The sequence below is a fragment of the Hippopotamus amphibius genome, chromosome 12, assembly GCF_030028045.1.
Source record: "Hippopotamus amphibius kiboko isolate mHipAmp2 chromosome 12, mHipAmp2.hap2, whole genome shotgun sequence".
NCBI lineage: Eukaryota > Metazoa > Chordata > Mammalia > Artiodactyla > Hippopotamidae > Hippopotamus > Hippopotamus amphibius.
In genome coordinates this window covers 32,109,732-32,134,714 of record NC_080197.1, presented here as the reverse complement: position 1 = coordinate 32,134,714, position 24,983 = coordinate 32,109,732, and the positions used below count along the sequence as shown (strand labels likewise).

The 24,983-nt window shown below is 56.7% G+C and overlaps 1 protein-coding gene and 1 pseudogene across 3 annotated transcripts; one reads left to right on the top strand and one right to left on the bottom strand.

Moving 5' to 3' along the window:
- Positions 1–617: 617 nt before the first annotated feature.
- Positions 618–18,083, bottom strand: HSPA12B (heat shock protein family A (Hsp70) member 12B). 3 transcript variants are annotated; one of them, XM_057702165.1, is made up of 14 exons: positions 17,973–18,083; positions 12,943–13,002; positions 11,085–11,158; positions 9,963–10,087; positions 7,494–7,680; positions 7,042–7,146; positions 6,589–6,705; positions 4,494–4,668; positions 3,691–3,777; positions 3,145–3,249; positions 2,759–3,017; positions 2,226–2,329; positions 2,027–2,150; positions 618–1,595 (listed from the first exon to the last, which is right to left on the bottom strand). In XM_057702165.1, exons 2-14 carry the CDS (start codon positions 12,983–12,985, stop codon positions 1,055–1,057), a joined length of 2,046 nt encoding a protein of 681 aa, XP_057558148.1. In that variant the 5' UTR covers positions 12,986–13,002; positions 17,973–18,083; the 3' UTR covers positions 618–1,054. The 3 variants fall into 3 exon arrangements, with proteins under 3 accessions (XP_057558148.1, XP_057558149.1, XP_057558150.1); XM_057702166.1 differs by lacking the exon at positions 17,973–18,083 and adding an exon at positions 16,218–16,263; XM_057702167.1 differs by lacking the exon at positions 2,027–2,150.
- LOC130833962 (high mobility group protein B3-like) lies at positions 17,906–24,983 on the top strand (annotated as a pseudogene).

Here is a 24,983-nt window from a genome sequence, read left to right as displayed (position 1 = left end):
ACAGTTGGAAACCTCCCTTCTCTGCAGGTCCCAGCCCTTCTCCACTACTCCACTACTGGGGTCCCCTCTAGTGAGGTACCAGGAGGCTGTGGCTTCCCCCTGAGCATGAATGCTTTATTGTCACCTTAGGGTTCTCAGGCAGGTGGGGCTGTTGCATGGCATGGAGGGCAGGTACACTGAGCTCACGGCAGAGCTGGGACCTGTGCTCCCTCCCTCTTCTCTATCCCCGCCCCCGGGGTGGGGGGGCTCCGTGACTCGCTAGAGTGCAAGTGGGTCATTCACAGACTGCCCCTGGGCCTTCTCAGATAGAAAGGAAAGGCCCCCCCCCAACATGTTCCCCCACATCCCCCTCTTAAGTGCCTTCACCCTGTACCCTTCTCTTCATGGGCTGCTACTGCCCTTTCTACAATTAACATCCATACTTGAGTGGTCAGTACCATGCCCAGGAAGGTCCTGCTACCCCTGTGCCTCTCCTGGCAGCTTCCAGTCTTTGTCCTGCCTGGCTCCCTATGCAGGCTGAGCCAGTCCGTCAGTGCACTCTGCCCTTCAGGCCCAGGCCCAGCCCAACCTCCTTGCTCTTGCTGCCCCACCTACAACTGCACCCCCACCCCCCCGCTCCCACCCCGGGCCCCAGTTCAGACCAGGGCTCAAGTCTTTCTGGGGCATTCTGCCTTCAGGATCACGTGCTCCCCTGTGGGCACGCCATCTTACAAACCGCTTTTAAGTCCCCTTGGCAGGGCCCTTCAGCCTTCCAGTCAGCGGACCCGGGCCCAAACCCAGAGCCAGAGTTTCTGGCTGTGTCCCCACCCATCCTCCTGCTACCTCATCTCCCCGGTCAGGATGGCGGGGGACGCGGCTGGTTCGTCCGCCCCAGCCGGCTCCCCAGGCCCTGGGCCAAAAGAGGGTTCAGCTGGGCCGAGGGGGGCTGGCACTGCGCCCTCAATTGGAAAGAAAGTCGATGGCGGCGCGCACGGAGCGATTGGTGCTGACATCGACGGCCGTGACCTTAATCTCGGTGTCGCCAAACTGCATGGCAGTGCGGATCTCGCGGCGGCTAGGGGACGCGCCGGCGGCGTGGGAGCCTCCGTCGGCGGGCTCGAGCTCCAGGCTGAGCGCGCCGCACTTGCGCACGCCCGGGTCGGTGATGAAGCGCGCGTCCTCGGCGGCGCTGCAGTACAGGTTGATGAGCACGCGCCGCTGGCCTGGGCGCGCCGGGCAGTAGCTGCGCCGCACCTCCTCGCCCAGGGCCACCGACTGCTCGGCGGCCACGAAGCGCTCGAACACGTCGGTGCACCAGCGGCGGCCGTCGCGGACCAGCAGCTTGTCGGGCGGGTGGCGCCCAGCCACGAAGCGGTTGAGCACGCCCACGCCGTAGGTGAGCGGCGAGCGGCGCACCCGCACCACGCCCGGCGCCTGCCCGAAGAGCACGGCGCCCTTGAGGATGGTGAGGCCCACGTCGTGCGGAACCACCACGCGCAGGCCGCGGGCGCCCAGCGCCGCCTGCACCCTGTGCTGCAGCACGGCCGACTCGGCGAAGCCGCCCACCAGGAACAGCAGCTTCACGCCCTGCACCTCCGGGCGCGCCAGCAGCGCCTCTGCGGGACAGCGGTGGAGGGTGGGGGTGAGGAGGAGGGACGCGGAGTGGGGAGTGGGCCGCCGAGGCCGCCGCTGCGCAGCCACTGGCGGCGCCTCTCCGCCCACCTGTATCCTCCAGACAACCGGAAACTAGCCATTTCACTATAAAACGGTAGCCTGGTTCCCATGAAGACAGACACTGAGCGCTTTCATGAGGGCCCCTGGCGTTCCTCATGGGCTCGGCTTCCCCAACACTTTACCCCGCTTTCCCACCACGCCGTGGAGGGCTTGAGATAAGGGTCTGCGTTTATACATATTAAATGCCTACCGCCTGCAAGACATTGCACTCACTCTCTAGATACTTCAGCTCACTTAAATCCCTGTGATAACAGTTTGGGGGACCTAATACTATCACCCCATTTGGGGAAACAGGCACCAGAGATTCTTTAACCTGGCAGGACTGCACATCCTCCCTCCTGTCTCTCGATCCCCACCGCAATGCGTCCTCCAGGTATTCCAGATGATTCTGGGTCTCATTCCAGTGTATGGATATGGGGAGGTTTCCAGGAGGTTTCCTATTAAGGGGAAGATATTCCCGCATCTGGGTATGTATGTTGAGGTGAATGAAGGAACCAAACTCAGGAGCTCACCTATGTGCTGGATGATCCCGCTGACCGTGGGCTGAAAGAGGTCGTTCATGGCCTCACAAGACATCCTGAGCATCCCCTGTGAGGACCACTTCACGAAGTTCACACTGTAGGTGTTGAAGGAGGTACAGGCCCATGGGTCAGGGTCCTGGGTCCCACCCCTATTCCAGGCCGAAGTACCGGGGCACTGACTGCACATTATGTGTTGTGCCACCCATACTCTCAGGGCTTTAGACGCAGGTCTGTTCCAGGTCCAGGCATGAGGTCCCAGGAGAGGAGCCTCCCTTTGCCTGGGGCAGAGGAACCCAGACCCGTGGGCTGGCAGATGTGTGTGTGTGTCTGCAGGGAATGGGAGGAGATAGACGTCGGCCTTTCCCCAGGGGCTCAAGACTCTCTTGCTGGCGGCTGGGGTACTCGTGCCCCTCCCCCTGCCTCCACCAGGGCTGGCATGATGTGTGCGTGGGGCAGATCAGGTGGACCCCCTACTGCCCCCTGGGGTCCACGCCTTCCCCTGTAAGGGCGGTCCCCGGGCCCACCTGCTCCTGCGCAGGGCCGTCTCCACGTTGTGGCCTCGCTGCTTACGATAGAAATCAATGAAGGAGAAGGGCAGCGAGATGTTGAGCGCCCCCGCACGGTGTGGGCCTGCGGTGCGTTTGCGGGCCTCGAAGGCTATAGTCAGATCCACCCAGGCTGCTGGGCGTTGCCTTTTGAAGGTAGCGATGAAGTCCTCGCCGAAGATACGGCCCAGCAGCTGCTCGAAGGCCAGGTCCACGCCCACCGCGCCACAGGGGCCGCCTGGGGTGGGGCAGGGGATGAAGCCGGGGCGGGGGCGGGGGCGTGGTGTCAGTGCCGACTCCGCCGCCAGGGGGCGTCGGTGGGGCCAGGGTGCTCTGGGTACCAGGGGCGCTGCCTGGCTACTCACCGGATGCCTTGTAGAGCTCCTTGAGGGTGCCATGGGGCTGCTCCAGCTGGTGCACGGTCAGGTCCACCGTGCCTCCCCCGCAGTCTGCCACCATGTAGCGGTCTCCTGCGGGGGCGAGCGTGAGCACACACTCGTGGTGCTTCAGCTCTGCGCCCTCTGCAGACTCACCCAGCCTCCAGCCCTGCCCCGGGTCCTGAGCCCTATCTGCGGGGCTGTGGGGGTTAGGGTTGAAAGGGACTTCAGTTGCTTGAATCTCAGGTCACCAGGTAGGAGGCGCACAAGGTGTGGGGGGAAATGGTTCCAGGGTTCTGCAACTCCATCTGCGGGGAATCCCCCGGAGGAGTGGGGGTTAGGGGCATGGTGTGAGTGGCGGTGGGACTGCAGGTGACTGTGAGGGGGGCTACTAGGTTAGGTACAGCTGATGGAGTTGGAAAGGGTGGGGTTCCTCGGGGCTAGAGCTGACTTCGGGAGGGAACGTTCCCCCCACCTTCAGTATACGGTGCCCCGCAGGGCCTGAGGAGTCTCTCTCCATCTCCCCTCCCCCACCTGCTTGCATCTCGGCCCACAGCTCTCCGACACCCGACTCCACCAGGAACGTGCGGCTGTGGCGGGACCTTCGAAGCTGCTCTCGGGCTGGGTGTTGAGGGACAGCAGGACAGTGAGGTTAGAAGCAGGTGTCTCAGCCACCATGCTCAACACCCCCATCCCTCCACCAATGACCTCGGTGAGCATCTGGAGCAGCCAGTGCTCCTAAAACTCCCGCTCGGTTCCTAACTGGGAGAGGGCAATGCTGAACCCCAAAGGGTCCGGAGAAACCGGATGGGGTAATCTTAGGCACTGTAGCCAACGGCTAAGGGGAAGCATTTCCAGCTGCAAGACCTTCCCTTAATACAGAAGGGCTCAGGCAAAATCAGAATTAGGAAGGTCTGGAGGAGCTGGGGATGGGGTGGGGGGTAGGTCCTGGGACCTCTCCCTGTCCTGGGGTGATGGCATCTGGGAGGATGACCAAGGTTGACCATAGCTGTCCCAGTGCCTGGTCCTGGCAGTAGGAGCTTGGGGCTAATGGGGGGTGGAGGGGGACTGGTATAGCTGGTGTGCTGGCAGGGCAGGGAAAACTGATTCAGTGGCTGTGTGAGGGAAAGCTCCTGAAGACCTCCACCTTCAGCTGAAAGTACCCTTTGTCAGTACCCGAGCCCCTCTCCCCAGGGTAGGCTGTTACACACCCACCCTCAGATTCAGGGCTAGGCTGAGTCCGACTGTCCTCAGACAATGCTACTCTAGGGCAAGGTGCAATCTTCAGCGCCTGCCTCCAAGGCCACCCCTGGGCAGCACCTCTGCGGGTGGCTCACCCTGACGGAAGCTGGAATCAATGGAGCGGCGCTCGCCCTGACGCCCACTGCCCGGAACTCGGCTGCTCAGGTCCACGAGCTGGTGCAGACGCAGCTTGCGGCAGTACACAGAGGCGGCCTCGGGCTCCAGGGCGATGAGTAATTGCTCTGCAGCCTCTCTCGACACCAGTCCAGCCTGAGGATGGGTGGTCGGCAGGGTTGGGGAGCACCATGGGCCAAGCGTCACCCGGAAATGGCACCTCGGGGCAGGCAACCGGGGCCTGCAGGGCTCCCATCTCTTCCCCATTATACCCCACCCCTGCGAGGCCTCGCAGGCCCCTCCACCTGCACAAATTTGGAGCTGTCTCACAGCCACCCTGTGACCAGGATGGGGAGGGCGTGGCCATGGCCAAGGATGCCATGGGGCTGCCCAGCAGGAGGAGACCCTAGGTGGAGTGAAAACCTAGAGCGCCTGGGATCTGCCTCCAGGCTGTCTAAGGTGGCTCTGGCCACAGCAAGGTCCCCTTCACAGGTGCTGGGTTGGCCAGCTGAGCTCTGGCTGACGGGGTTGGTAGAGACTCCAGCACAGTGTATTGGGGGCGGGTATAATGGTCAGACCATCAGTCAGAGGGGATGCTGGGGGGGTCCCCTTTGGCTTACTGAACCTTCTTTCTCCACTGGTGATAGACAGTGGCTATGGGCCTCCCCAACTCTCAGGAGAACTTTGTTCCCAGGGAATCTGATATAGGAGGAAAGAAGCTTTTAACAGTGAAATTTCAGGCACCAAGGCAAGCCAGCTGAGGGGGAGAAAAACACTGTCTGTTACTTCCTGCATCAGGACAGGGTATCCCCATAGGAAGTACTTTATGGTTTTGTGGGATTCCTCAGATTCTGACCAGGTGGGGGATGGGGATAGGTGAGTATTGAGACTTCCTGCCCAGGGCCAGCCCTTCCTGAGCTGACAGCCAGGGAACAGTGTGGGAGGAAGCAGGGTGGGTAAGTCAGCAGGGGGCCACTGGTGTGGGAGTGTTTGTTCTAGCTGGGCACAGCCACGCTGTCCTCCTGGCCTCTGCAGGAGGGATGCCCACCGGCCTCAGGGTTAGCTCCTTCCAGAGACAAGTGTAGACACCTGCAGATTTGACACCTGAGGCATGCCTGGCCCAGAGGTGTGTTTGGGGGGGTGGGGGTGGGGTTGGGGGTCCTGGTATCTTCCAGGGGAGGGTGCACTGGAATTCCTGAGATCCCTTTTGTTGATCCTAAGGTGTCCCCTAAGACCCCAGGTTCACGGGCAGGATCAAACAATGAGCCCCCCTCCAACCTCCCCACCTCCACTGCAGAGGGGGGTGCCTGAGCAGTCCCCCTTTCTCCAGACCTTTGGGCATCTCTTACAGTAGGAAGACCAGCAAACATTGGCCAAAACCATCTCCCTTCATAGTTTCATAGTCCTATTTCCTCTGCTCAAGAACCTACAGTGGTTGGGGCTGTGGTGAAAATACTGATGCTGGCTAACGTGGATGTTCCTGGTGTCCTGCCCAGCTTCTGTTATTGGCTCACCGCTGCCCCTTCTCTAGAGAACTGCCCTCAGCTGAATGGGAACCGCCTCACTTGGAGGGGCCTCCCCCGACTCCCCCAGTAACCAATGACAGACTGATAAGGATGGACAGAAAGCCATGCCCCTTGCCTCCCCGTGGCCATCACCACAGTACATTCTCCCTCCAGAACTGTCCATGGGATCAGGCTGAAGCTAGACTCCAGTCGAGACCACATCCCTGCTCAGCTCTTTCTCCTGTCCTGCTTTCCTCCCCTTTCTCCTGAGAGTCCTTCTGCAACAGACCACATGCACAAGAATCCCCAGCTTGGGCTCTGCTTCTAGGAAAGCTGCCTTAAGACACTGTTTAAAGCTGGCCTGGGCCGTGTCTCTTGTCCCACTGCTCTCTACTCCTGCAGGCCTGCCCCCTTTCCTGGTGGCAGCAACCCTCCAAAATGCCCAGCAGGGTGGGGCCGGCAGTCTTTACACAATGGCTCTGTGGTCCCGAGGGTGGCGGGTGAGTGAGGGTACGAGGCCATGCCCGGGGTCCCCCGAGCAATGTCCATGGCTCTGACTGCACGTTCTCACCAGGTAGGCAGCCTCCCGCATGAACTGCTTGGCCGGTTGTTTCCAGATGGCCGGCACTGTCAACACCCAGCGCACAGTGTCCTTCTCTGGCAGCGATGGGCACTGGTCCCTCAGCTCCTGGAGCAGGAGGGGGCAGTGAGGGGAAAGCCTGGCTTGGTTGGTGGGGGGGACTGTCTTTAGCCTCTGTGGGAGCTGGAGGAACTAATCAGGCCTCAGGAAGAACTTCCCAGCTGACTTGGAAGAAGCCTAACACCCCCTTCCCCAGCATCACCACCTCCCCAACACCTGTAGGGCTGATGCAGGCTCTACCAGATAGGAAGGCAGGGGACTGGAGAAGATGACCTCTGTCTTCTGACAGTGGCTACCCACTGGATGGACGCGGGATGGGCTGGGGGGAAAGGACGGCCCTCGGGGTCCCCCACCCCAGTAGGCAGGGATGGGGTCACAGCGCACCTGCAGGGCATGCTCCTTGAAGAAGCGCAAGGCATGGGCGAACACCTCCAGGGCAGGCATTTTCTTCCCATTTACCGCTTCTAGCTGGGTCTTCAAGGTGAGATCCTGGCAGGGACACAGGGCAACTCTGCAGGAGGCCACACTTCTGCCTCCATTTCCTGACAACCTCGTATACTCACCCCACTTCCTGGTGCTCCCCGTCTCTGGCACTGGCCCACTCTGGCTCTAACCTCACACGAGTTCTCTCCCCAGCCCCTCTCTCTAACCCGTCTTCACCTCTTGGTCGCGCCTCCACCCCTTGCATTCAAACTCCGCCTCCTTAGCCCGCTCCTCCACCAGGCCCCTCCTCACCTTTTAGCTCTGCCCACCCTTTACGAGGCCCGCCTCCCTGCTTTCCCTCCTACTCCTGCCGCCCCGGCTGGAGCCAGGCCCTGAGCCAGAGTGTGACTCACAGTGGTGCTGTGGATCTTCATCTTGAACTTCTCGAAGTAGAGCCAGTCACGAGCCTCTTCAGGATCCAGATCGTGGTAGTAATCACGGGCTGTATAGCCAAAGCTGTGAAAGGCGCCTTCTGGGGTCAGCAGCAGGCAGGTGGGGGTCTTCTGGTGGGCCACACCTGGGTCCCCGCCCTCCCATTTCCTGTGGAGGCAGAAGGCTGTCAGTGTGGTCAGCAGTAATCCTCCCTGCGTGGGGTTGGGTGCTGGCTGTGGGACCAGCTGTGGGCAGCTCCCTTGGCTTCCCCAAGCCTCAGTCTTTCCATACGTAAAATGGGAATAATGATAGTACCTACCTTTTAGGACTCTTGTGAATATGGTGCTTGGCATCCACTTAAATCTCCATAAACGTCGCTCATGGGATCCTGTCTAGCCATGGGGCCATGGGTCCCATCCGACATCCTCCGCTCCTGCTCCCGCCCATGAAGGACACCATGTGACCTCACGTCCCTGTACTTTTAACAAGCAGCAGCAAGCCATCATCCATCTGCCTTGTCTGGCCTTCTGATGTGTCTCTCCAGGACCCTGGCAGAGGCCTTCTCCCAGCCAGCTGGTTCGCCCTCCCCTAGGCCATTTTTCCACGGCTAAGCTCGTTCAGAGCATTCACGATCATTCCTATCTGGCCCAGCCCACCTCAGTAGCTAGACCCCAGCTGACTGTACCTCCAGCAGGCCCCAAAACTTGAAATTCCAAACTTCTTTATGTGCAGGCATCATCTGGACCTCTACCCAGAATTCAATGCCCAGTTCATTGGCCTGGCAAGTCCTTCCTCCCCTTCCTCAGCTTTCTCTGATGCCCTGACTCCTCTAGGCCAAGCTCACCACTTCAGCCTTTTGGGGAAAGAACTGGGAATCCAAGCAGAGGCAGAGCATGTGCGAAAGCTTAGCGGTGTGAAAGACCAGGGAGAATGAGCTAGAAGTTGGCTCAAAGCCCGAGAAAATACAGGAATGTTAAGATCAACCAAGGAGGAGTATCAAATACCATATCAGAATTCTGACTTGGTGGATATTAAACAGGGGAGTGAAGAAGCATGACCACATCTGCCTTTAGAAAGGTCACTAGTCCCCATGTAGCAACAGAGTGGAGGGGAGGGAGTCTGGAGAGGGAAAATCGGGGAGGAGGATATTACAACTGTTCAAGTGAGAGAGGGTGGGGCTGAGCGTCGGGGTGGTAGCAGTGGAGAGAAGTAGATGGATATTACAGAGATATTAGAGAGATAGAAATGATGGGGCTTGGTGGCTAGTGGGGGTGGGAAGGGCTTGGGAGGAGGCCAGGATGTCCCCCAGTTACTTCCTGTGGCTATTATCTCCAGTGTCCCTTCATGTGTCCTCAGCTCCAGCAAGGCACCCAGCGTGGCCTCAGCTGTGTGTGCTGACAAGCTGGGATGCCCTGCAGCTCCTATAGAGCTCTAAGGGCCCAGAGCTTTGTGGTCTCATGTGGATGTAGAGGGAGCAGAGAAAGGGGAAGGACAGTCCATGCTCATGCAGCTCAAGTCCCCTGTATCTTTGGGGCAGTGACCCTTTGCCTGTCTCTCCACCCACTCTTCCATCCAGGCTCCCAGGCCCTGGTGAGACCCCCTGATCTCCCATCCCAGTCTGAGTTGGGAGCTTTGGGGTCTTCTATAGGGGTCTTCCACCTACAGGCTACAGCTCCACTAAGATATATTCAAAGGGTCAGGGTCTTGAGACCTGAAGGGGAGTGTCAAACAAATGTTTTGTCCATCAGAATGGATTTTTCAAACAGCTCTTTCAAGAAAACTGTGTGACTTGTCAACTCAGTTAACCCTCTGATCCTTCATTTCCTTGTATTTCATTCAAGACATTGAACGTAGGAATCTGCCTCTAGGAATCTACTACATAGAAATTCTAGCATAAGTTTTCAAGGAAGGATAGTCATTGAGGCACTTTTTAAAAATTAGAAGGAAAAATAGCCTCAAAAGTGTCAATAGAAGAATGGATAAATTATGACACATCTGTACTGTGGAATATACTATGCAACCGTTAAGAGAAAATGATGGCTCTCTGTATTCACATGAAACATCTACAAAATAGTGTTGAAAGCTTAAGATTAAGCAAGTTGTGCAATATATCACTTTTATTTTAAAACCACATATTTCTGCATATATGTGTGTGTGTTTGCAACTAGCCCAGAATAAGATCTATATATTTTGTGATATCTCAATAAAAAATTTAAAATAAAAAACAAAGCCCAGCATTTCCTGCAGAGGTCAGACAGCTACCCCAATTGGGGCTGAGGGCCCAGGCCTGAGGCCCATCCTCCAAACTTTGACCCCAGTGGGGAGCCCAGACTAGGGGTGGAAGGCGCTCTGAGGAGACCCCATTTCTCCTGGGTGACAGTACTTCTGGGACCAGGTCTCTCCCAGGGTGTAGGACCCCCCCACCAATCTTCCAGCCCAGCCACCCTCACCTCATCATGTGGATGGCCTCAGGGTCACTGGCAAAGCTGAAGGCATAGCCACTGGATGTGGTGCCGAAGTCGATGGCTACTACCACAGAGAAGGAGGCCTGCTGGGGGGCTCGGGCCTCGGGCTTCTGCAAGTGCAAGACGTAGTCAGGGAGCAGCCAGAGGGCCAGGCTGACTGTACATGGGAGCCCTCCCAATCCCTGGCTGTGGTCCAGACTGGCCCTGGCCCATGCCCACCTACCCGCCTGCCTGGCTCCCCTCTCCTCCTAAGCTCCAGGCTGAGCCCTTGAAATGCCAACTGCTCAGAAAGGCCTCTCAGGTAGCCCCATGAAGTTTTGGGCTTGAGCTCCTGCTTCCCTGCGTCTGGTTCTCTGCTCACCTTCTGCCTGGACCGCCTTAGCCCCGCCCCCATCTCACACAGTATCCCAGCCTGAGCCCAGCTGGGGGCACTTTTGCTGCTCTGAGCAGCTGCATAGCACATGGACCCGTGTATATTTGACCCTTTTGCTCTTTGTGGCCACAGTGACACAGCCAGACTCTGTCCAGTTTTGTGACAGAGCAGAGAGGCCCAATGCACGTGCCTGAGAGTGGTCCCCACCTTCTCCCAGGCCAAGCCTGGGCTCCCTGAGAACAAGGGGGTCCCAAGGCTGGACCACTAGGGTGAGGCCACCCCAGGTGGGGTGACCTAGTGAGCTTGGAGTTGGTGGTTACGTCCTGGATACTTCAAGCTAGTGCCAAACTATTTTTTTGCAACATGTCTCCTCTTCCTTAGATATACCTTGTATTAAGGTGCGGCTGTGGTTGAGAGGAGAGGAAGCAAGTCTGGGAGGCCCAGTGCTCTGGGGATCTACAAAACTACCTGCTCAGAAGTACACCTGCCCCAGGCAGACTAGCTGCAGTGGTCCCTAGATGTCATCCTGGAGAGGGGTCACCTCAGTAGAACTGTGGCCCCTACTGTCCAAGGTCACCTAAGGCTAACTCATTGGGGAGAATATGAGTGGAGTGTTGTAGGGGTGGGGGACATGGTGGCACCCCAGCCCAGACCTGCCAGGGCTCTTCCAGACACCCGTGTGACCCTCCCCCGACCCAGGCCACCCACCACCCCAATCCCTGCTCTGGGCTTACTGGAGACTGTGAGGGTGTGAGGGGGGCAATGCCACAGCTTTCCTGGGTCCTTGGGGAGCCGGGTGGGCTGGAGCCTGCAAAGAGAGGGCAAGTCACCCCGGCACAATCAGGGTAGGGGCTGGTGGCGGGGCCCCAGGATTGGGGGGTCTTCATCAGTCACTGCTGGCCTAAGGGGAAGGGCACTCTGCTGGGGGAGGGGGACTAGGGAGGGAGGGTAGGAAGCAGGGGACTGAGCTGGGGGTGGGGAATACCTGGGCTCAGGGCCTGTTACCAGTTAGAGGCCACTTATTCCTGAAGGGTGACTCATAACTCATCTAGGGACCCACTGTCTCCGCCAGCACCCCGCAGACACAGCAGGGAAGGGGAGAAACAAGGGGGTGGGGAAGACTGAGTCCAGAGATGGAGGGCAGGAGAGATGGGGCAGGTGAGCTCTGGGAGGAGCGTGGAGAAACCAGAAAAGGTGGGGACTACAGAGCCAACTGGGCGCGAGTGGAGCTGCTCCTCTCCCCACTAAAGCTCAGCCACATGGATCTCATCAGGACCTGAGGGAGTTGCCTCTCCGCCCTCCCTCCCCCCTCAAGGGCCACGGACAGGCCCAGCTGGCTGACTGGGGCAGCACCTCCCCCAGCCCAGCCCTGAGCTGGAGGTGTCCGCCACACCAGCAAGTCAGATTCCAAGCCTCCCCGCCCCCACAACACACACAGACCCGGAGCCAGCGTTTGGGGGCGGGAGGTCCCCTTGAGACCCCCTCACAGGCCCGGGACTGAGCTGGACCTTTGGTGGGAGGAAGCAGAGCAGCCCCTGGAAGGCAGCCCACAGCCTGGTCTGGAGGCTCAGGCAGCTCAGGGGGCAGGAGGAATTGGCTGGACATCCCCCAGGTGTGGGCTGGTGGCTGTGAGGGGCACTGGGGGGGCGGGGGGAGTGCTGGCCAGGGAGATTGATGGGGTCTGGCATGAAGACACGTCCACAAATCGAACAGGTCTGTCTGGCTTTAGGCTGAGCCAGGGCTGGGGCCTGTGCTTCCTCAGCCACAGCTGTGTGGCCCTGACAAGTCCCAGACCTCCCTGGCCTTGGGGTACCCTGGGAACATGTGTGAGGGGCCGGGCACGAAGGGGACTCTGGGAAGTGCCTGGACAGGGCTGGCATCTGTCTTGCAGTGCTGGAGGGGCAAAGACATGGTGGTCATACTCCCAGAGCCCCTTTTTCTCAGGCGGCCAGTGCAGGCTTGGGCCCTGCCACCAGCTCCAGCTTGAGAGGCCAAGTTGCTGTGGCTTGAGCCTGGGAAGGGAGGCAGGAAGGAAGGCCCAGCCCGCTAGGTCTTTGTGAGTGGACTTCCTGAGGCGTGTCCGTCCTGCCTCCTGGGCTCCTAACCTCTGCACAGAACGCAGAGACTGCGCCCAGACCAGGCCACAGGCAGACGCGCACGCACACAAACGGAGCTCTGTGCAGACGTACAAACTCTCCCTCAAGATCCTGTGCCCAGAGACAGGCAGGCACACACACACACAACTACACATCACACTACACACACAGATCCTGCACAAAACATGTTCACACACATACAGTCCTGTGTACACAGGCCTGCCCTGCATACACACATTTGTAGACCCTCGAGTGTCCCGTAAACAGGCCCGCAGAGTGCGCACATGCAGACACACACACACACTCACACACACTCACACGCACACACACTCACATATGTAGTCCTGTTGCACTCACCCTCCCCGAGTACACACACTCACAGAACGGCTCTCAGGAGCCTCTGCTGGGAGAGGCACGCAGACAGCCTAGGGGTGGGAGTGAGTGCTGGGGTGAGAGGGGCAGTGGGCCCAGGGCAGAGGTGAGGGGTGGGTCTTACCGATGTACAGCTCCTGCAGGCCCACCTCCGGGACAGTCAGCATCTTTGCAGGCCCTGTGGCTGTGAACAGGAACGGACAAGCAGAATGGCATTTATCTGTTCCTTTGTTCCCTCACTGAATAATTATTTATTTTATGTATTTACTTTTGGCTGGAGTCCTTTGAAGCAAATCCCAGATATCATGTTGCTTGGCCTACAAATTGCTTAATGTCTCTCCAACAGAGATTTTTTAAAAAGACATCGCCACAACACCACGGTCGTGTCTAACAAAGTCAACAGTAATTCCTTAATCTCATCCAACGCTCAGTCCCATATCCCAGCTTGTCTCACAAATGTCTTTTTTTTTGGCCGCACCGTGTGGCTTGCGGGATTCTAGTTCCTTGAGCAAGGATTGAACCTGGGCCCCCTGCAGTGGAAGCGCAGAGTCCTAACCACTGGACCACCAGGGAATTCCCTCAAAAATGTCTTTTTTAACAGTGGCTTTGTTGGAACCAGGATGCTCCTAAGTGTTTTCAGGTACCCGCTCTCTGCCAGATGCTGTGGGACATCAGTGACCCAGAGAGACACTGTCCTTGTCCTGGGGGCCCACAGCCTGGTGGGGAAACCATTCATAGTCAGATAATCATGTAAGTGAATCTGAGATTACAAACGATGCTGTGAAGGATACTGCAAAGCAGGGCAGAAAGGGGAGCGTGGCAAGGCTGGAGAGAGGGGTTGGGCTAGGCTCACCCTGCAGGCAGATGGACCTAATTTTAGACCTGGTTTTACATGAAGGACAACAGCAAATCTTGAAAGGTTTGAAGTGGCAGGGGAATGACTAAATCTGTGCTTTACAAAGCCCCTCTGGCTGCATGGGAAGTGTGTACTGCAGCTGGACGACATGAAAACAGGAGCCAATCAGTGCTCCAGGCAACAGATGACGATGTGTGTCTTCAGACAGAGGTGCAGGCGTAAATTAGAGGTTAAAATCAACAAGCCTGATGGAAGATGGCTGGATTGGACTTGGCAGGTTAGGAAGAAGGTGTCAAGGATGACACTGTCTGGTTCAAGCTAGGAGATGGATGGTGAGATGGAGAATACTGGAGCAGGGCAGGCTGGCAGGGGGAAAAGGGCAGTGTTCTGGATGCAGTTTTGAAACTGTGGAGAGAACAGACCGAGGAATCAGATGACGTATAACCTAGAGGTCAGGGAGAAATCTGCGGTGGAGATGTGTGTTTGGGAGTCACTGTCACAGGAGGCTTGGCAGAGAGTAGAGTGGGGGGAAGGGAAGAGAGGAGAAGCTCTGAATAAAGGTTGACTGGAGGAAGGTTGGCTGGCCAGGGAAATGGAGATGCCTGCTGTGGTTTCATGAAGATCTTGATAAAAGAAGGCTGTGAAGCTAGGCGCTTTCAGAGATTTTTAGATGAGACTGGAAACATCCGTTTTTAATGGTCTGGGGCATTTCAGTGGAACGGCGGAGATGGGGTGGGAGTCAGGTAGGTGAGGAGGGAGCAGAGGGTGAGAGAACGGAGTTAGCACTTCCAGAAAACCTGGCTGAGATCAGGAGCTGATGTGCGCAGTACCTGGAGGAACATAATGCTTGAGGAGGGGAGGACAGTTTTTCATTTTCTTTTCTAAGATGGAAGGAACTTGAGCTTGTGTCTGTGAAGTTCTGAGGGCCAAGCTAGAGGCGTCATCCTCCAGATCACAGACAGCTTTGTTAGGGTGGTATCAGGACAGCAGCACGGGGTCCCCTGGGAGCTCGTTAGACGGCAGGCCCTCAGGCTCCACCCTGGACCTGAATTAGCACTTGCTTTTTCACAAAATCCCAGGTGATTGAGAGCGCCCTAAGGTTTGAGAAGTGTTTCTCAAAGTATCTTGGCCCAGTCTTCAGATCCCCAAAGCTACTGTCTTCAGCAGTGGGCCTAAACAAGGGTGGGGGCAGCCCAGAGCCCACTCCCTCTCTGCAGCCAGTGGCCAGATCAGGAAGTTTTGCTAACAGAACACAGGAAGACACAGAGTTGGGCACTGTCACACCCCTACACACACATGCACACACCCTTGCTCACACAAAGTTCACACAACCCAGCCCCATTCTGGACAGACACCCAGATACGTCCAGGATATTCCCCCATGGCCAGCACCATGGAGATTTCCAGGCACATGCAGTCCTGCTGCCACTGGAGGTGAACAGGTGGGTGTCCAGGAATCAGAATCAGGGGAATTACAGGGGCTGGTCTTGGGCATTTGTATAGGAGCTGGATGATGCTGAGAAAAAGGAAAGTAAATGGTGGGGGTGGGTCTGGGCCTAGAGAGCCAGGGACAGGAGCCCAGTTCAGGGTGATGGCGTGTTATGCCGGATGTTGATCCTACCAGCTTCCAAGAGCTGATTCTCTGCATCTCTTCTCAATTCTGCATTTATTGACGTCACATTGATAGCTTGAAATCAGCCATGGTGATTACACCATAGAAGTTGGCAAACTGCAAGTCAGGTTTTTCTCCCTCTTGGGGAGCTGACTGAAAAACATTTACCAACACAGTGCGGGATCAAAGCCACAGGAGAGAGGATGGCAGCCCTATTGACACATTGTTTTGATCCTCAGCAAAACCTTATTGAACATTTCTTCCTGCCAGGTTCTGCAGCTTAGTGCCGGGGAAACACTTTGTTGAATGAATGAATGGGTTTTCTGAACCAAGGATATTGTGTGTGGCACAGAAACAGTCTAGAACTACCAAGAAAAAAAGACTCAGGAGTCATCACTCTACGCTGATTCCACGTCTAAACCATGCGTCTATCATCTCCCTAGCTCTGTGAAGCCGGTCCAGCTGTCTCCCTTCTCGGACCATGTGACACCGAGTGCCCTTACACTCAGGGCTGACAAGGGCCTCCTATGGCACCTGGCTGGAGCACATCGTGTTGCCTCTCTGAGCCTCAGTGCCCTTTCCTGTAAAACAGATCATGCAGGGGGCTGGTGAGGATCAAGTCCAAGCCAGGCCGGGGGTTGATAAAAAGGCAGGGCGTTGGACAGATGTGAGCAGAGTTCTTTCCCTTCAGGATGTAGATTCTGAATTTTCTCTTGTCAGCAGTTTTTGGTCTTGCTGAGACTTTTATCCTAGTCATTCGGAGTTCTTTAGGGAGGGAGGGAGGCCCTGAATCAATGTGCGTCGAGGAAGGGGGCTTCTGCTGATTCTCTGAGAGGTGGAGGTGGAAGCGGGTGGCAGCCACGCAAGCATGCACACATGCCCCTATTTCTCAGGGACACCCCCCCACCCCCCATGCGTACATACCCACGTACCAGAAACAGGTACGGAGAGGGCTGATCCTGGGACTCAGGACAAGCTCAGCTCCCAAAAGCTACATCTGGGCAGGGTCTGCAGCTGAAATGGGGGGACATAGATCCCTGCTCCAGGGCCCACTAATTTCAGACTGGTAATGCTTATGGGTTGGAGAATAATTGGGTGGGGCAGTTTGATTTACACAGAGAATAACTTCATTTCCTGGCTACAAGAGCAGGCTAAACCCTGGCCCCAGCTTGACCCCTACCCTACCCACAGCCAAACTTAACCCCGCCTATGGTCTGTCCCTTAACCTTGCCCATGGACTGACTCCTAGTCCTTGGCCTCATACTGACCTCTAACCTTCAGCTTTACCCTGACCCCTGCCCTTGACTTCTTTCCAACTGGCATGACTGGGGACTAGCACAGCGTGTGGCTGAGGAGGGACTCGAAACTGGAGACTCCCATCCCACAGTGTCCCCCAGACTCACAAAAGGACTTTTTGTCCAATGGAGAGAAATCTCCAAGGATCTCTTCCTCAATTGGGGGTGATGAGGCTGGGTACTGATGCCCCCTGGAGTACTTAGAACATGTGGTATTGCTGGATTTCACAGCTCCACACATACCTGTCCTCTGCCCTTGAGGACAAAGAGCCCACCCGATCTTTACAGCTCACCTCCATACCCCCGCAAGCCTCCTTTTACCCTGACTCTGCCTCTCCCATCCACTGCTCTCTCTCAGTATCCTGCCAGTCAGCAGGCAAAGAGAGGCCACGGGCACTTCTTCCAAGCCAGAGACTGAGCCAATCAGGGCCCAAGGAACAGCTCAGAAATGGCACCCAAAGGGCTGCCCCAGTCTATCTCTGGAGAAGCGCCCTCAAGGAGAGGGACCAGTGGGAGGTTGTGGGGTGAGGAAGCTGCCTTTTCCTGGGCTGGGGCAGGGAGTGACAGAAATGGCCTCCCTTCCATACATCCTGCCCCACCCCCGTGGGTCCTCATCAAGGGAGCAGCCAGTTCACAAACAATCCCTGTCCCACACAGCCTAGGGCCTGAAGCCCCGGCCACCCTCTGCCCACCGTCCCTCATCACCTCTCTTAACCTGCTGGGGATCCAAGGCTGCCTTCCCTCTCACAGGGAGTCCATATTTCAGAGTTCCCTCCCTGCCAGTCCCTCTCCCCACGCACAAGCTAGCTTTACAGCCTGGCTCCCCTGTCCCCACAGGGAGCCCAGACCCCACCCCCCTGGATCCCCAAACTGGCCTCACAGAGAGAAACCAGAGGTCCCTGTTCATGAGGCCAGCCCACAGTCCAGCACTGTGGCACCCCAGCCACCCAGCCACTCTTGAACTTTCTGGACCACGGGCCCTGGGAACTCCCCCTGCAGGCACCCCCCAAATACACACACATTCAACCCCTGGGTCTCCACCGCCGGCCTGCACCGCGTCCTCCACACACTGGCTCCCTGAAGCAGCCCCCAGCCCTACACCAGACGCCCAGGCACAGAAGTCTCTCGAGTCCCCCTCCCTGCCCCAGACGCCCTCCCTCCGCAGGGCGAGTGTGGGGTCCCAAAGCCCAGGTGGAGCCCTCGGTGCTGCCCCAATTGCCTTATCGAACCCGCAGCCCTGCTGGAGAGAGGGGCTTGCAGATCCGTCCCAGTCCTGTCCCCCAGGGTCAGGAAGTCTGTGGTGGGGTCTCAGCCGCCAGCCCGCGATGGGACCGCAAACCCTGGCGCCTTTCTCCTCTCTGGGAGCCCAGCGGTCCGCCGCCCAGAGCTCACCTCTGCCCTCCCGACAGCTCGACCTGGGTCCCGACGCCTGGCTCCTGGGCCCGCAGCCGGTGGCGTGGCCGTGCCCTGCCGCGGCGGCCACAGCCCTCGACGTGCGCCCGGCCCCGGCCCCGCTCTCCGCCCTGCGCCGCCCCCGCCCCCGCCCCCGCCTCCCCTCCCCTCCTCACCCCTCCCCTCCCCTCCCCCCAGGCCGGATGGCCGCGCCGCTGCAGCCGCCGCCGCCGCCGGGTGGGCCCGTGCTCCAGCCCAGATGTGCGAGGCCGGGGCGGGGCCTGCGGCGCGGGCCTCACCGAGGGGCGCCGCCCGGCTCGAGTCCGCCGTCCCTCCTGCGCCCCTCCTGCGCCTCCCCCACCTCCCAGCCACCCGGGGGGCCGCGAGGGGAGAAGGGTGGGGAGACGAGGTGGAGGGAGGCGGAGAGGAATGTCAGGCGCTGTGGGCCTCCGGCTGCGACGGGCTCCTCTGCCCACCTCAAGGCCACCTCGAGACTCAGCCCAGGGAGCCTAGCTGCTGAGAGGGAGGGCGCTGCCCGGACCCCTCCAGTCCCTGCCCCAGACCCTCACCGTCCCTTCACCCAGACACCCCCCGCCCCACCCCTAAGATCCCTAGCTTGGTCTCCAAGGCTCAGAGAAGAGAGAAGAAGCCAAGAGGACAGGCTGTGAGGCCTGTGAGGACAGGTCTTCGAGCCCCGCGCCGGGTCCTAGGTCTGGCCTTTGGGGCTGGGAGGGAAAGATGCTCACAGTTTGGGTCCCCACGCCTAGCAAAGGGGTCACTCAGAACTCATCCCGCGTGCCAAGGAGCACATAGCCCCTTTCCTGTGAGGGTTCATGGCCTTCTCCCTGTCCTAACCCATGCTTTCGTGGGGATTTGTGGACCTGGCCTCCAAACAGGAGGGTTACAGAGTGGAGATATGGTTTCTAGGCCCCTCTAAGGCAGCTGACTTCCCGTACCCCCCACCACCTCCTGGTTCTGGCAGGGCCTGGGCCTGGCCCCTTTCCCTCTGCCCAGTGTGTCCCCACAGAGGCTTAGGCTGGGCACGGGTGGGATGGGACCAAGGGCCGCTTCTTAGCTTGTCTCTGTGTGCTAGGGGGCTGGCCTCCTGTCCAAAGAAGCCCCCTCCCCAGAGAAGGCTCCCACAGTTCTTTGGGCATCAGGTGCCCCTCCCACCCCAAACCTTGGCAGGGGCTATTTTCCTTCCCTGGAATTCTTTCTCTCCTCCTCTCTGCCCATCTAAAAGGCTCCCCAGCTAAAGTGTCATCTCTCCCAGGCTTTTTAAAAATTATTATTATTTTTTAATTAATTAATTAATTGGCTGTGTTGGGTCTTTGTTGCTGCACACGGGCTTTCTCTAGTTGCTGTGAGCGGGGCCTACTCTTCATTGTGGTGCACCAGCTCCTCATTGCCATGGCTTCTCTTGTTGCAGAGCATGGTCTCTAGGCGCGTGGGCTTCAGTAGTTGCAGCACACAGGCTCAATAGTTGTGGCACACGGGCTTAGTTGCTCTGCAGCATGTGAAATCTTCCTGGAACAGGGATCGAACCCGTGTCCCCTGCATTGGCAGGCGGATTCTTAACCACTGCACCACCTAGGAAGCCCTTTCCTAGACTTTTTGCCTTTATTGTCAGGGCCACTGCCCCAGAGGGCTCCCTGCAGTGAGATTGGGCGTGAGGGGTGTGCAGCACCAAACAATTTTGGAGCAGCCCGTGGCGGCTGCTCTAAATGTGTGTTTGTAAGAATGTGTGTATCTGTCGGTGTATCTGTGTGTGTCTGTGACTATGTGTACGTGTGTGTCTGTGTCCATATGTGAGTGTGTCTCTTGGGATGTCTGCGTGATTGTCTGCGTGTGTCTGTGCCTGTCTGTGTGTCAGTATGTATTATATATGTGTGTCTCTGTATCTTACGTCTTTGTGGGTGTGTGTTTGTTGTTTTTGTCTGTTTATGATTGTGTGACAAGTGTGTGATGGGGGCTGGCAGGCCTTCATCTCATTCCAGAGGCCGAGCAAAGCCAGGGAGGGTTGAGGTGTGGCTGTGTATTAGCACATGGGGAAGGGGCAAAGGATCCAGCCCCTCAAACACAACCTGCCTCTTGTTCCTTTTCCTCCACCGCGCATGCTCCTCCATCCCCACCCCCAGCTGCACAGCGGGGCTCATCTCTGAGGACCACAGCAGCAGGCTCTGAGCAGGAGTGAAGACTTGTGAGTGGGGAGGTCCCCAGCCCCTGGTGCCCTTCTGCAGCCTTCTGTTCCCACCCCACTCCCGTTTTAGGCCCCTTCAGTCTGATACAGGCATAGCAGCCCCACCCTTCCAGTCAGACACAAGAGAAGGACGGCAGTTCCAGTGAATCCTTGCCACTGGGAGGTTCGATTCAATTGCTACCAGAAGATATGGGCCGAGGTGGGCATGGCCAAGGGTCCAGCGGAGGCCTTGTCCTTTGCGGTCCTTTCGGTGCCCTGGCACCTCCCTCTCCTCCCCTCCTGCCATTGGGACCCACCCACTGACCTCACCAGCTTCCTGCTTCTCCCCGGTGGGGGAGGAGCAAGGAAGGATCTGCTCTGAGTGTGTCCTCTCAGGAGCAGCCCCTCTCCAGGCCACGCTTCCTTGCTGGCTTGCACTCAGGATCTCCCCCTCCTGGGGATGCCCTTGTCCCCAGCCCTGTCCCTCCAGTTCATCTCTATTGTGCAACTGGGGGAGACTTTAAAAAGTTCAGATCTGGTTCCATCACTTCCCTGCTTCTACACTCTCCATGATTCCCCATTACCTATAGGAGAAGAGCCAAGAGGTCCAAGGCTTGGACTGCCCTTGGCCGACCTCTCACGCTCCCCTTCCCAGCCCTAACCTTTAATCCCATCTTCTGCCCTTCAAGCCCATCTTGCCTTTCTCTGCTTCTGAACCTTTGTTCCACCTGGGCCAGTCCTCAGCCCTGCCCTTCTTGGCAGGCAACACCCTTCCTCCCTTGGGCTCTCTGGGAGAAATTGGCCCCTGGGAACCTGTTGCGGGTGCTGTGTCTGCTCAAAGAACCTCCAGCCCTGGTCACCACCAGGTGGGCTTTTGGGAAAACTCTTCGGGTTTGGAAGACCAGAGCAAGGCTCCTCTTGCCTGGTGCCTGACACACAGACCAGCAGGCAGTTTTAGGGCAGAGGGTGATGTTTGTCTTTAGGATGTGTCATTTCCCACCTAAGCTTACGTGTACTGAGGGTCTGTGGAGAGAACTTCTGTCTCCCCTCTCTCTTGCCCAATTCTGGCTGCTTGCTCCACCCCAGAGTTTGGGGCAGGCAGACAGACAGACAGACACACACACACACACCAGGGGGAAGGCAGGTGTTCCTACAGCCTGCCTCGGGAGGGGAGGGTGACAGAGGTTTTTTTCCATCAGTAGGCCCTGTTGACTGCACCTCGTGGTGTGCTGGTGCCTATTTGGGTAACTTATCTGCTGCTCACGCTGCCACAGCACCCTCGGTGGGGAGGGACTCTCCATCCTCATTCTACAGAAGAGAAAGCTGAGGCTTAGGGAGGACAGGGCACTGCTCCACTCAGACCCACTGCCGATTCACAGCACAGATGGATTCGGTGGCCTGTCTCAGAGTCTGTGCTCTTGCAGGAGACTGAGGAAGGGAAGATGGTACCTGGGCACCCAGAGGCAGTCTTCCTGGATAGTTGTCCAGCCCTGCCTACCCCTCCCTGGGGATGAAAGGTGGGTGGCTCCTGGGATAGAGGCCTCTAGAGTGTTCCTCGCCCAGATTCCCGAGGTGCGAGCTTCCTTCCAGGAATGACTCTGCCTGCCCCACCCAGCTGGACTTCCTCTCTGTGGCTCACAGCCTCCATCTGCATCATTTTCCTCATTGGAGATGGGAGTGCGGGAGGCCCAGCCTGTGGCCAGGAGCTCAGGCTCAGCCCTGGTGGTGCCCTGCCACTGCTGTTTCATGGGCAGCTGGCACCTCTTCCTTCATAGAAAGAGAGCCCTGGGGTTCCACCTTCCTGCAGAGCCTCCCTAATACCCTGCTCCAAATGACCCCCAAAGCACCAGAACTGGCTGCGTCTCCCAGAACTCTGCACTGACACAGCATCACTTCCAGCCTCTTCTCCAGTGTGATGTTATTGGGGACTCCCAACAGGGACATTGGGAAGACGTCTTGGAGGTGGTGATCTTGATCTATGTCTGATGGATGACTGGGAGAGTTATCCATGTGGAGAAGCAAGAAGGGCATTCCAGGAGGAGGCAGCTGCAAAGGCGTGGAGGGTGGAGTGAGCAGGAGGCAGAAAGGAATCAACAGACTCCACAGCTGGATGAAGGGCTGGGCGTGTGTGTCCCTGGTGCTGTCAAGTACAGACCTCCCTTGTGCCCCACCCCAGCAGGCACCCTGGTTCTTTGCTTGGGAGTCCTCAACCCCACTTGCTCCACTTGGACATCTTTGGGGTCTTTGGTCTCTAGTCCTGACCACTGGGCGTTCAGCTTCATTGAGCAACCCTTTCTCTGCTCACCCCTTCACTTACCTTGGGCAACACCCCCCTTGCCAACCCCTGCCCCACAGAATTGCCTCTCTGCTAAGGTGTGGGGGTACAGAAAAGGGCCAAGACTCTAAGAAAAAAGAAAATGTTGGGGGAGAGGCGATACTTTCATTGCAGCCACGTCAACTTGGAGGGAATGCTGTGTAGACAGTGCTGGATGCCTCCTCCTCTGTTATCCAGTCTCTTTTTCTTCATAATAGAATCTCCTCTTTTGAGCCATGCACATGGCCCGCCGCATAAAGAATAGACCTTCCTACCTTTCTTGCTGCCAGATGTGGCCTTGTGGCTAAGTTTTCGCTCAGGAGATAAAAGCAGAAGTATCCCAGGGTGTCTTCCAGCTTTTAAACTGCTGTTGGTTGCTCATTGTTTCTTGTTCCTCATCCTACCTTTCTCCATCTCGCTGCCTGGAATGTTGATGGGATGACTGGAACTCTAACCACCATGTGGGACCATGAGGTTGAGGGACACAGCCCAGGGATAGCATAGAGCAACCAGCAAGGAGGCTGGCACTTAGCAATAGCCCGTGCCCACCCAGGGCTGTGCCCTTGCAGACCTTTAAATGCGAAAGAAACTCTTTTGTGTAGGACCCTGTATTTTCATTCTCTGTTACTCATAGCAGAATGTAATCCTATCTGATGTGACCTAAGGAATAACGTCGACGAGGCAGTGGGTGATGGATGTGGAGCGCGCAGCAGGGTTTGGACTTGCGGGTAGAAATTTGGCAGTCATTCTCACGGAGATGGGGATTGGAGCCACCAGAGCGATGAGCTCACCAGGCGGAGTGTGCTGCGTGGAAGGGCCGAGGAGGCCTGCCTAGGAGGCAGCCCGCCCCCCTATAGCCCAGAAAGATTGTTCTGGCCCTGCCGCTCAGTTTCATCCACCCCTTTCTGATGTCGCTACTGCGTGAGGAGGGTTCTGCCTCCTCAGCACATTTCTTGGCTTTTGTGAGGCAGAATCAGGATGGAGGGAGGCTGGGGGAAGACAAGAGGTGTATGGACTAGGGTTGGGGGGAATTTTTTTTTTCTTTAAGGACTTTTATGGAGTTACAATTGACATACAATAAACTGCGTATATTTAAAGTGTACCATTTGGTATTGTTTTTCTTATTAGTGATGTATATATGGCAATCCCAATCTCCCAAGTCATCCCACCCTAGCCCCACCCCCCCAGCCGCTTTCCCCACTTGGTGTCCCAATGTTTGTTCTCTATATCTGTGTCTCTCTTTCTGCCTTGCAAACCTGTTCATTTGTACCATTTTTCTATAGTCCGCATATATGTGTTAATATACGATATTTGTTTTTCTCTTTCTGACTCACTTCAGTCTGTATGACAGTCTCTAGGTCCATCCATGTCTCCACAATGTCCCAATTTTGTTCCTTTTTACAGCTGAGTAATATTCCATTGTATATATGTACCACATCTTTTTTATCCATTCATCTGTTGATGGACATTTAGGTTGCTTCCATGTCCTGGCTATTGTAAATAGTGCTGCAATGAACATTGGAGTGCATGTGTCTTTTTGAGTTATGGTGTTCTCTGGGTATATGCCCAGTAGTGGGATTGCTGGGTCATATGGTAATTCTATTTTTAGTTTTTCAAGGAACCTCCATACTGTTCTCCATAGTGGCTGTATCAATTTACATTCTGGGGGGAATTGTTTTGAAGAGTTTTTACAGAGATAACTTTAAGAGTAGCTATGGTGTGTGTGGCAAAGTAGATTGGAGAAAGGGAAAAAAAGAGATTTTTATAATATGTTGTTGTAGTGTGAAAATCCCTTTCTCGGTGTTCAAGAAAACACACAACTTGAAATGTGTTTAAATTACCTTTTGGTTGCTAGACTGGACCTCATCTGTCATAACATCACCTGAGACTGGTCCACTTGGATGATGGCTTGAGACGTGCCACACAAGTAAAAAAAAAAACCCCATCAGACACGCGTCGTGCCCTGCACTGCCCAGACTAACGCACAATACAGTCAAGATGGCTAAAGGTGATCCCTGAGGTCCTTGTTAATTTTGCAGAACTTTCCAAGAAGTGCTCTGAGAGGTGGAAGACAGTGTCTGGGAGAGAGAAGTCTAAATTTGTTGAGATGGCAGAGGCAGATAAAGTGCGTTACGATTGGGAAAGGAAGGATTATGGACCAGCTAAGGGAGGCAGGAAGAAGAGGGACCCTAATGCACCCAAGAGGCCACCGTCTGGATTTTTCCTGTTCTGTTCCAAATTCCACCCCAAGATCATATATACAAACCCTGACATCTCTACTGGAGATGTGGCAAAGAAGCCGGGCGAGATGTGGAATAACTTAAGTGACAGCGAGAAGCGGCCATGCATCAACAAGGCAGCGAAGCTGAAGAAGTAGGAGAAGGATATTGTACACTATAAGTCTGAAGGGAAGTTTGATGGCGCCAAGGGTCCTGCTAAAGTTGCCTGGAAAAAGATGGAAGAGGAAGATGAAGAAGACCAGGAGGAAGAGGAGGAGGAGGAGGAGGAGAATGAATTA

What these genes read in the sequence shown, in the direction of transcription:
- HSPA12B (XM_057702165.1), bottom strand. Translation starts at nt 12,985, where the DNA reads ATGCTGACTGTCCCGGAGGTGGGCCTGCAGGAGCTGTACATCG. An exon ending in TGAAGATCCACAGCACCACT is followed by an intron (nt 7,147 to 7,493) that starts GTGAGTCACACT and finishes TGTCCCTGCCAG; the next exon opens with GATCTCACCTTGAAGACCCA. An exon ending in GGAGCTCTACAAGGCATCCG is followed by an intron (nt 3,018 to 3,144) that starts GTGAGTAGCCAG and finishes GCCCCACCCCAG; the next exon opens with GCGGCCCCTGTGGCGCGGTG.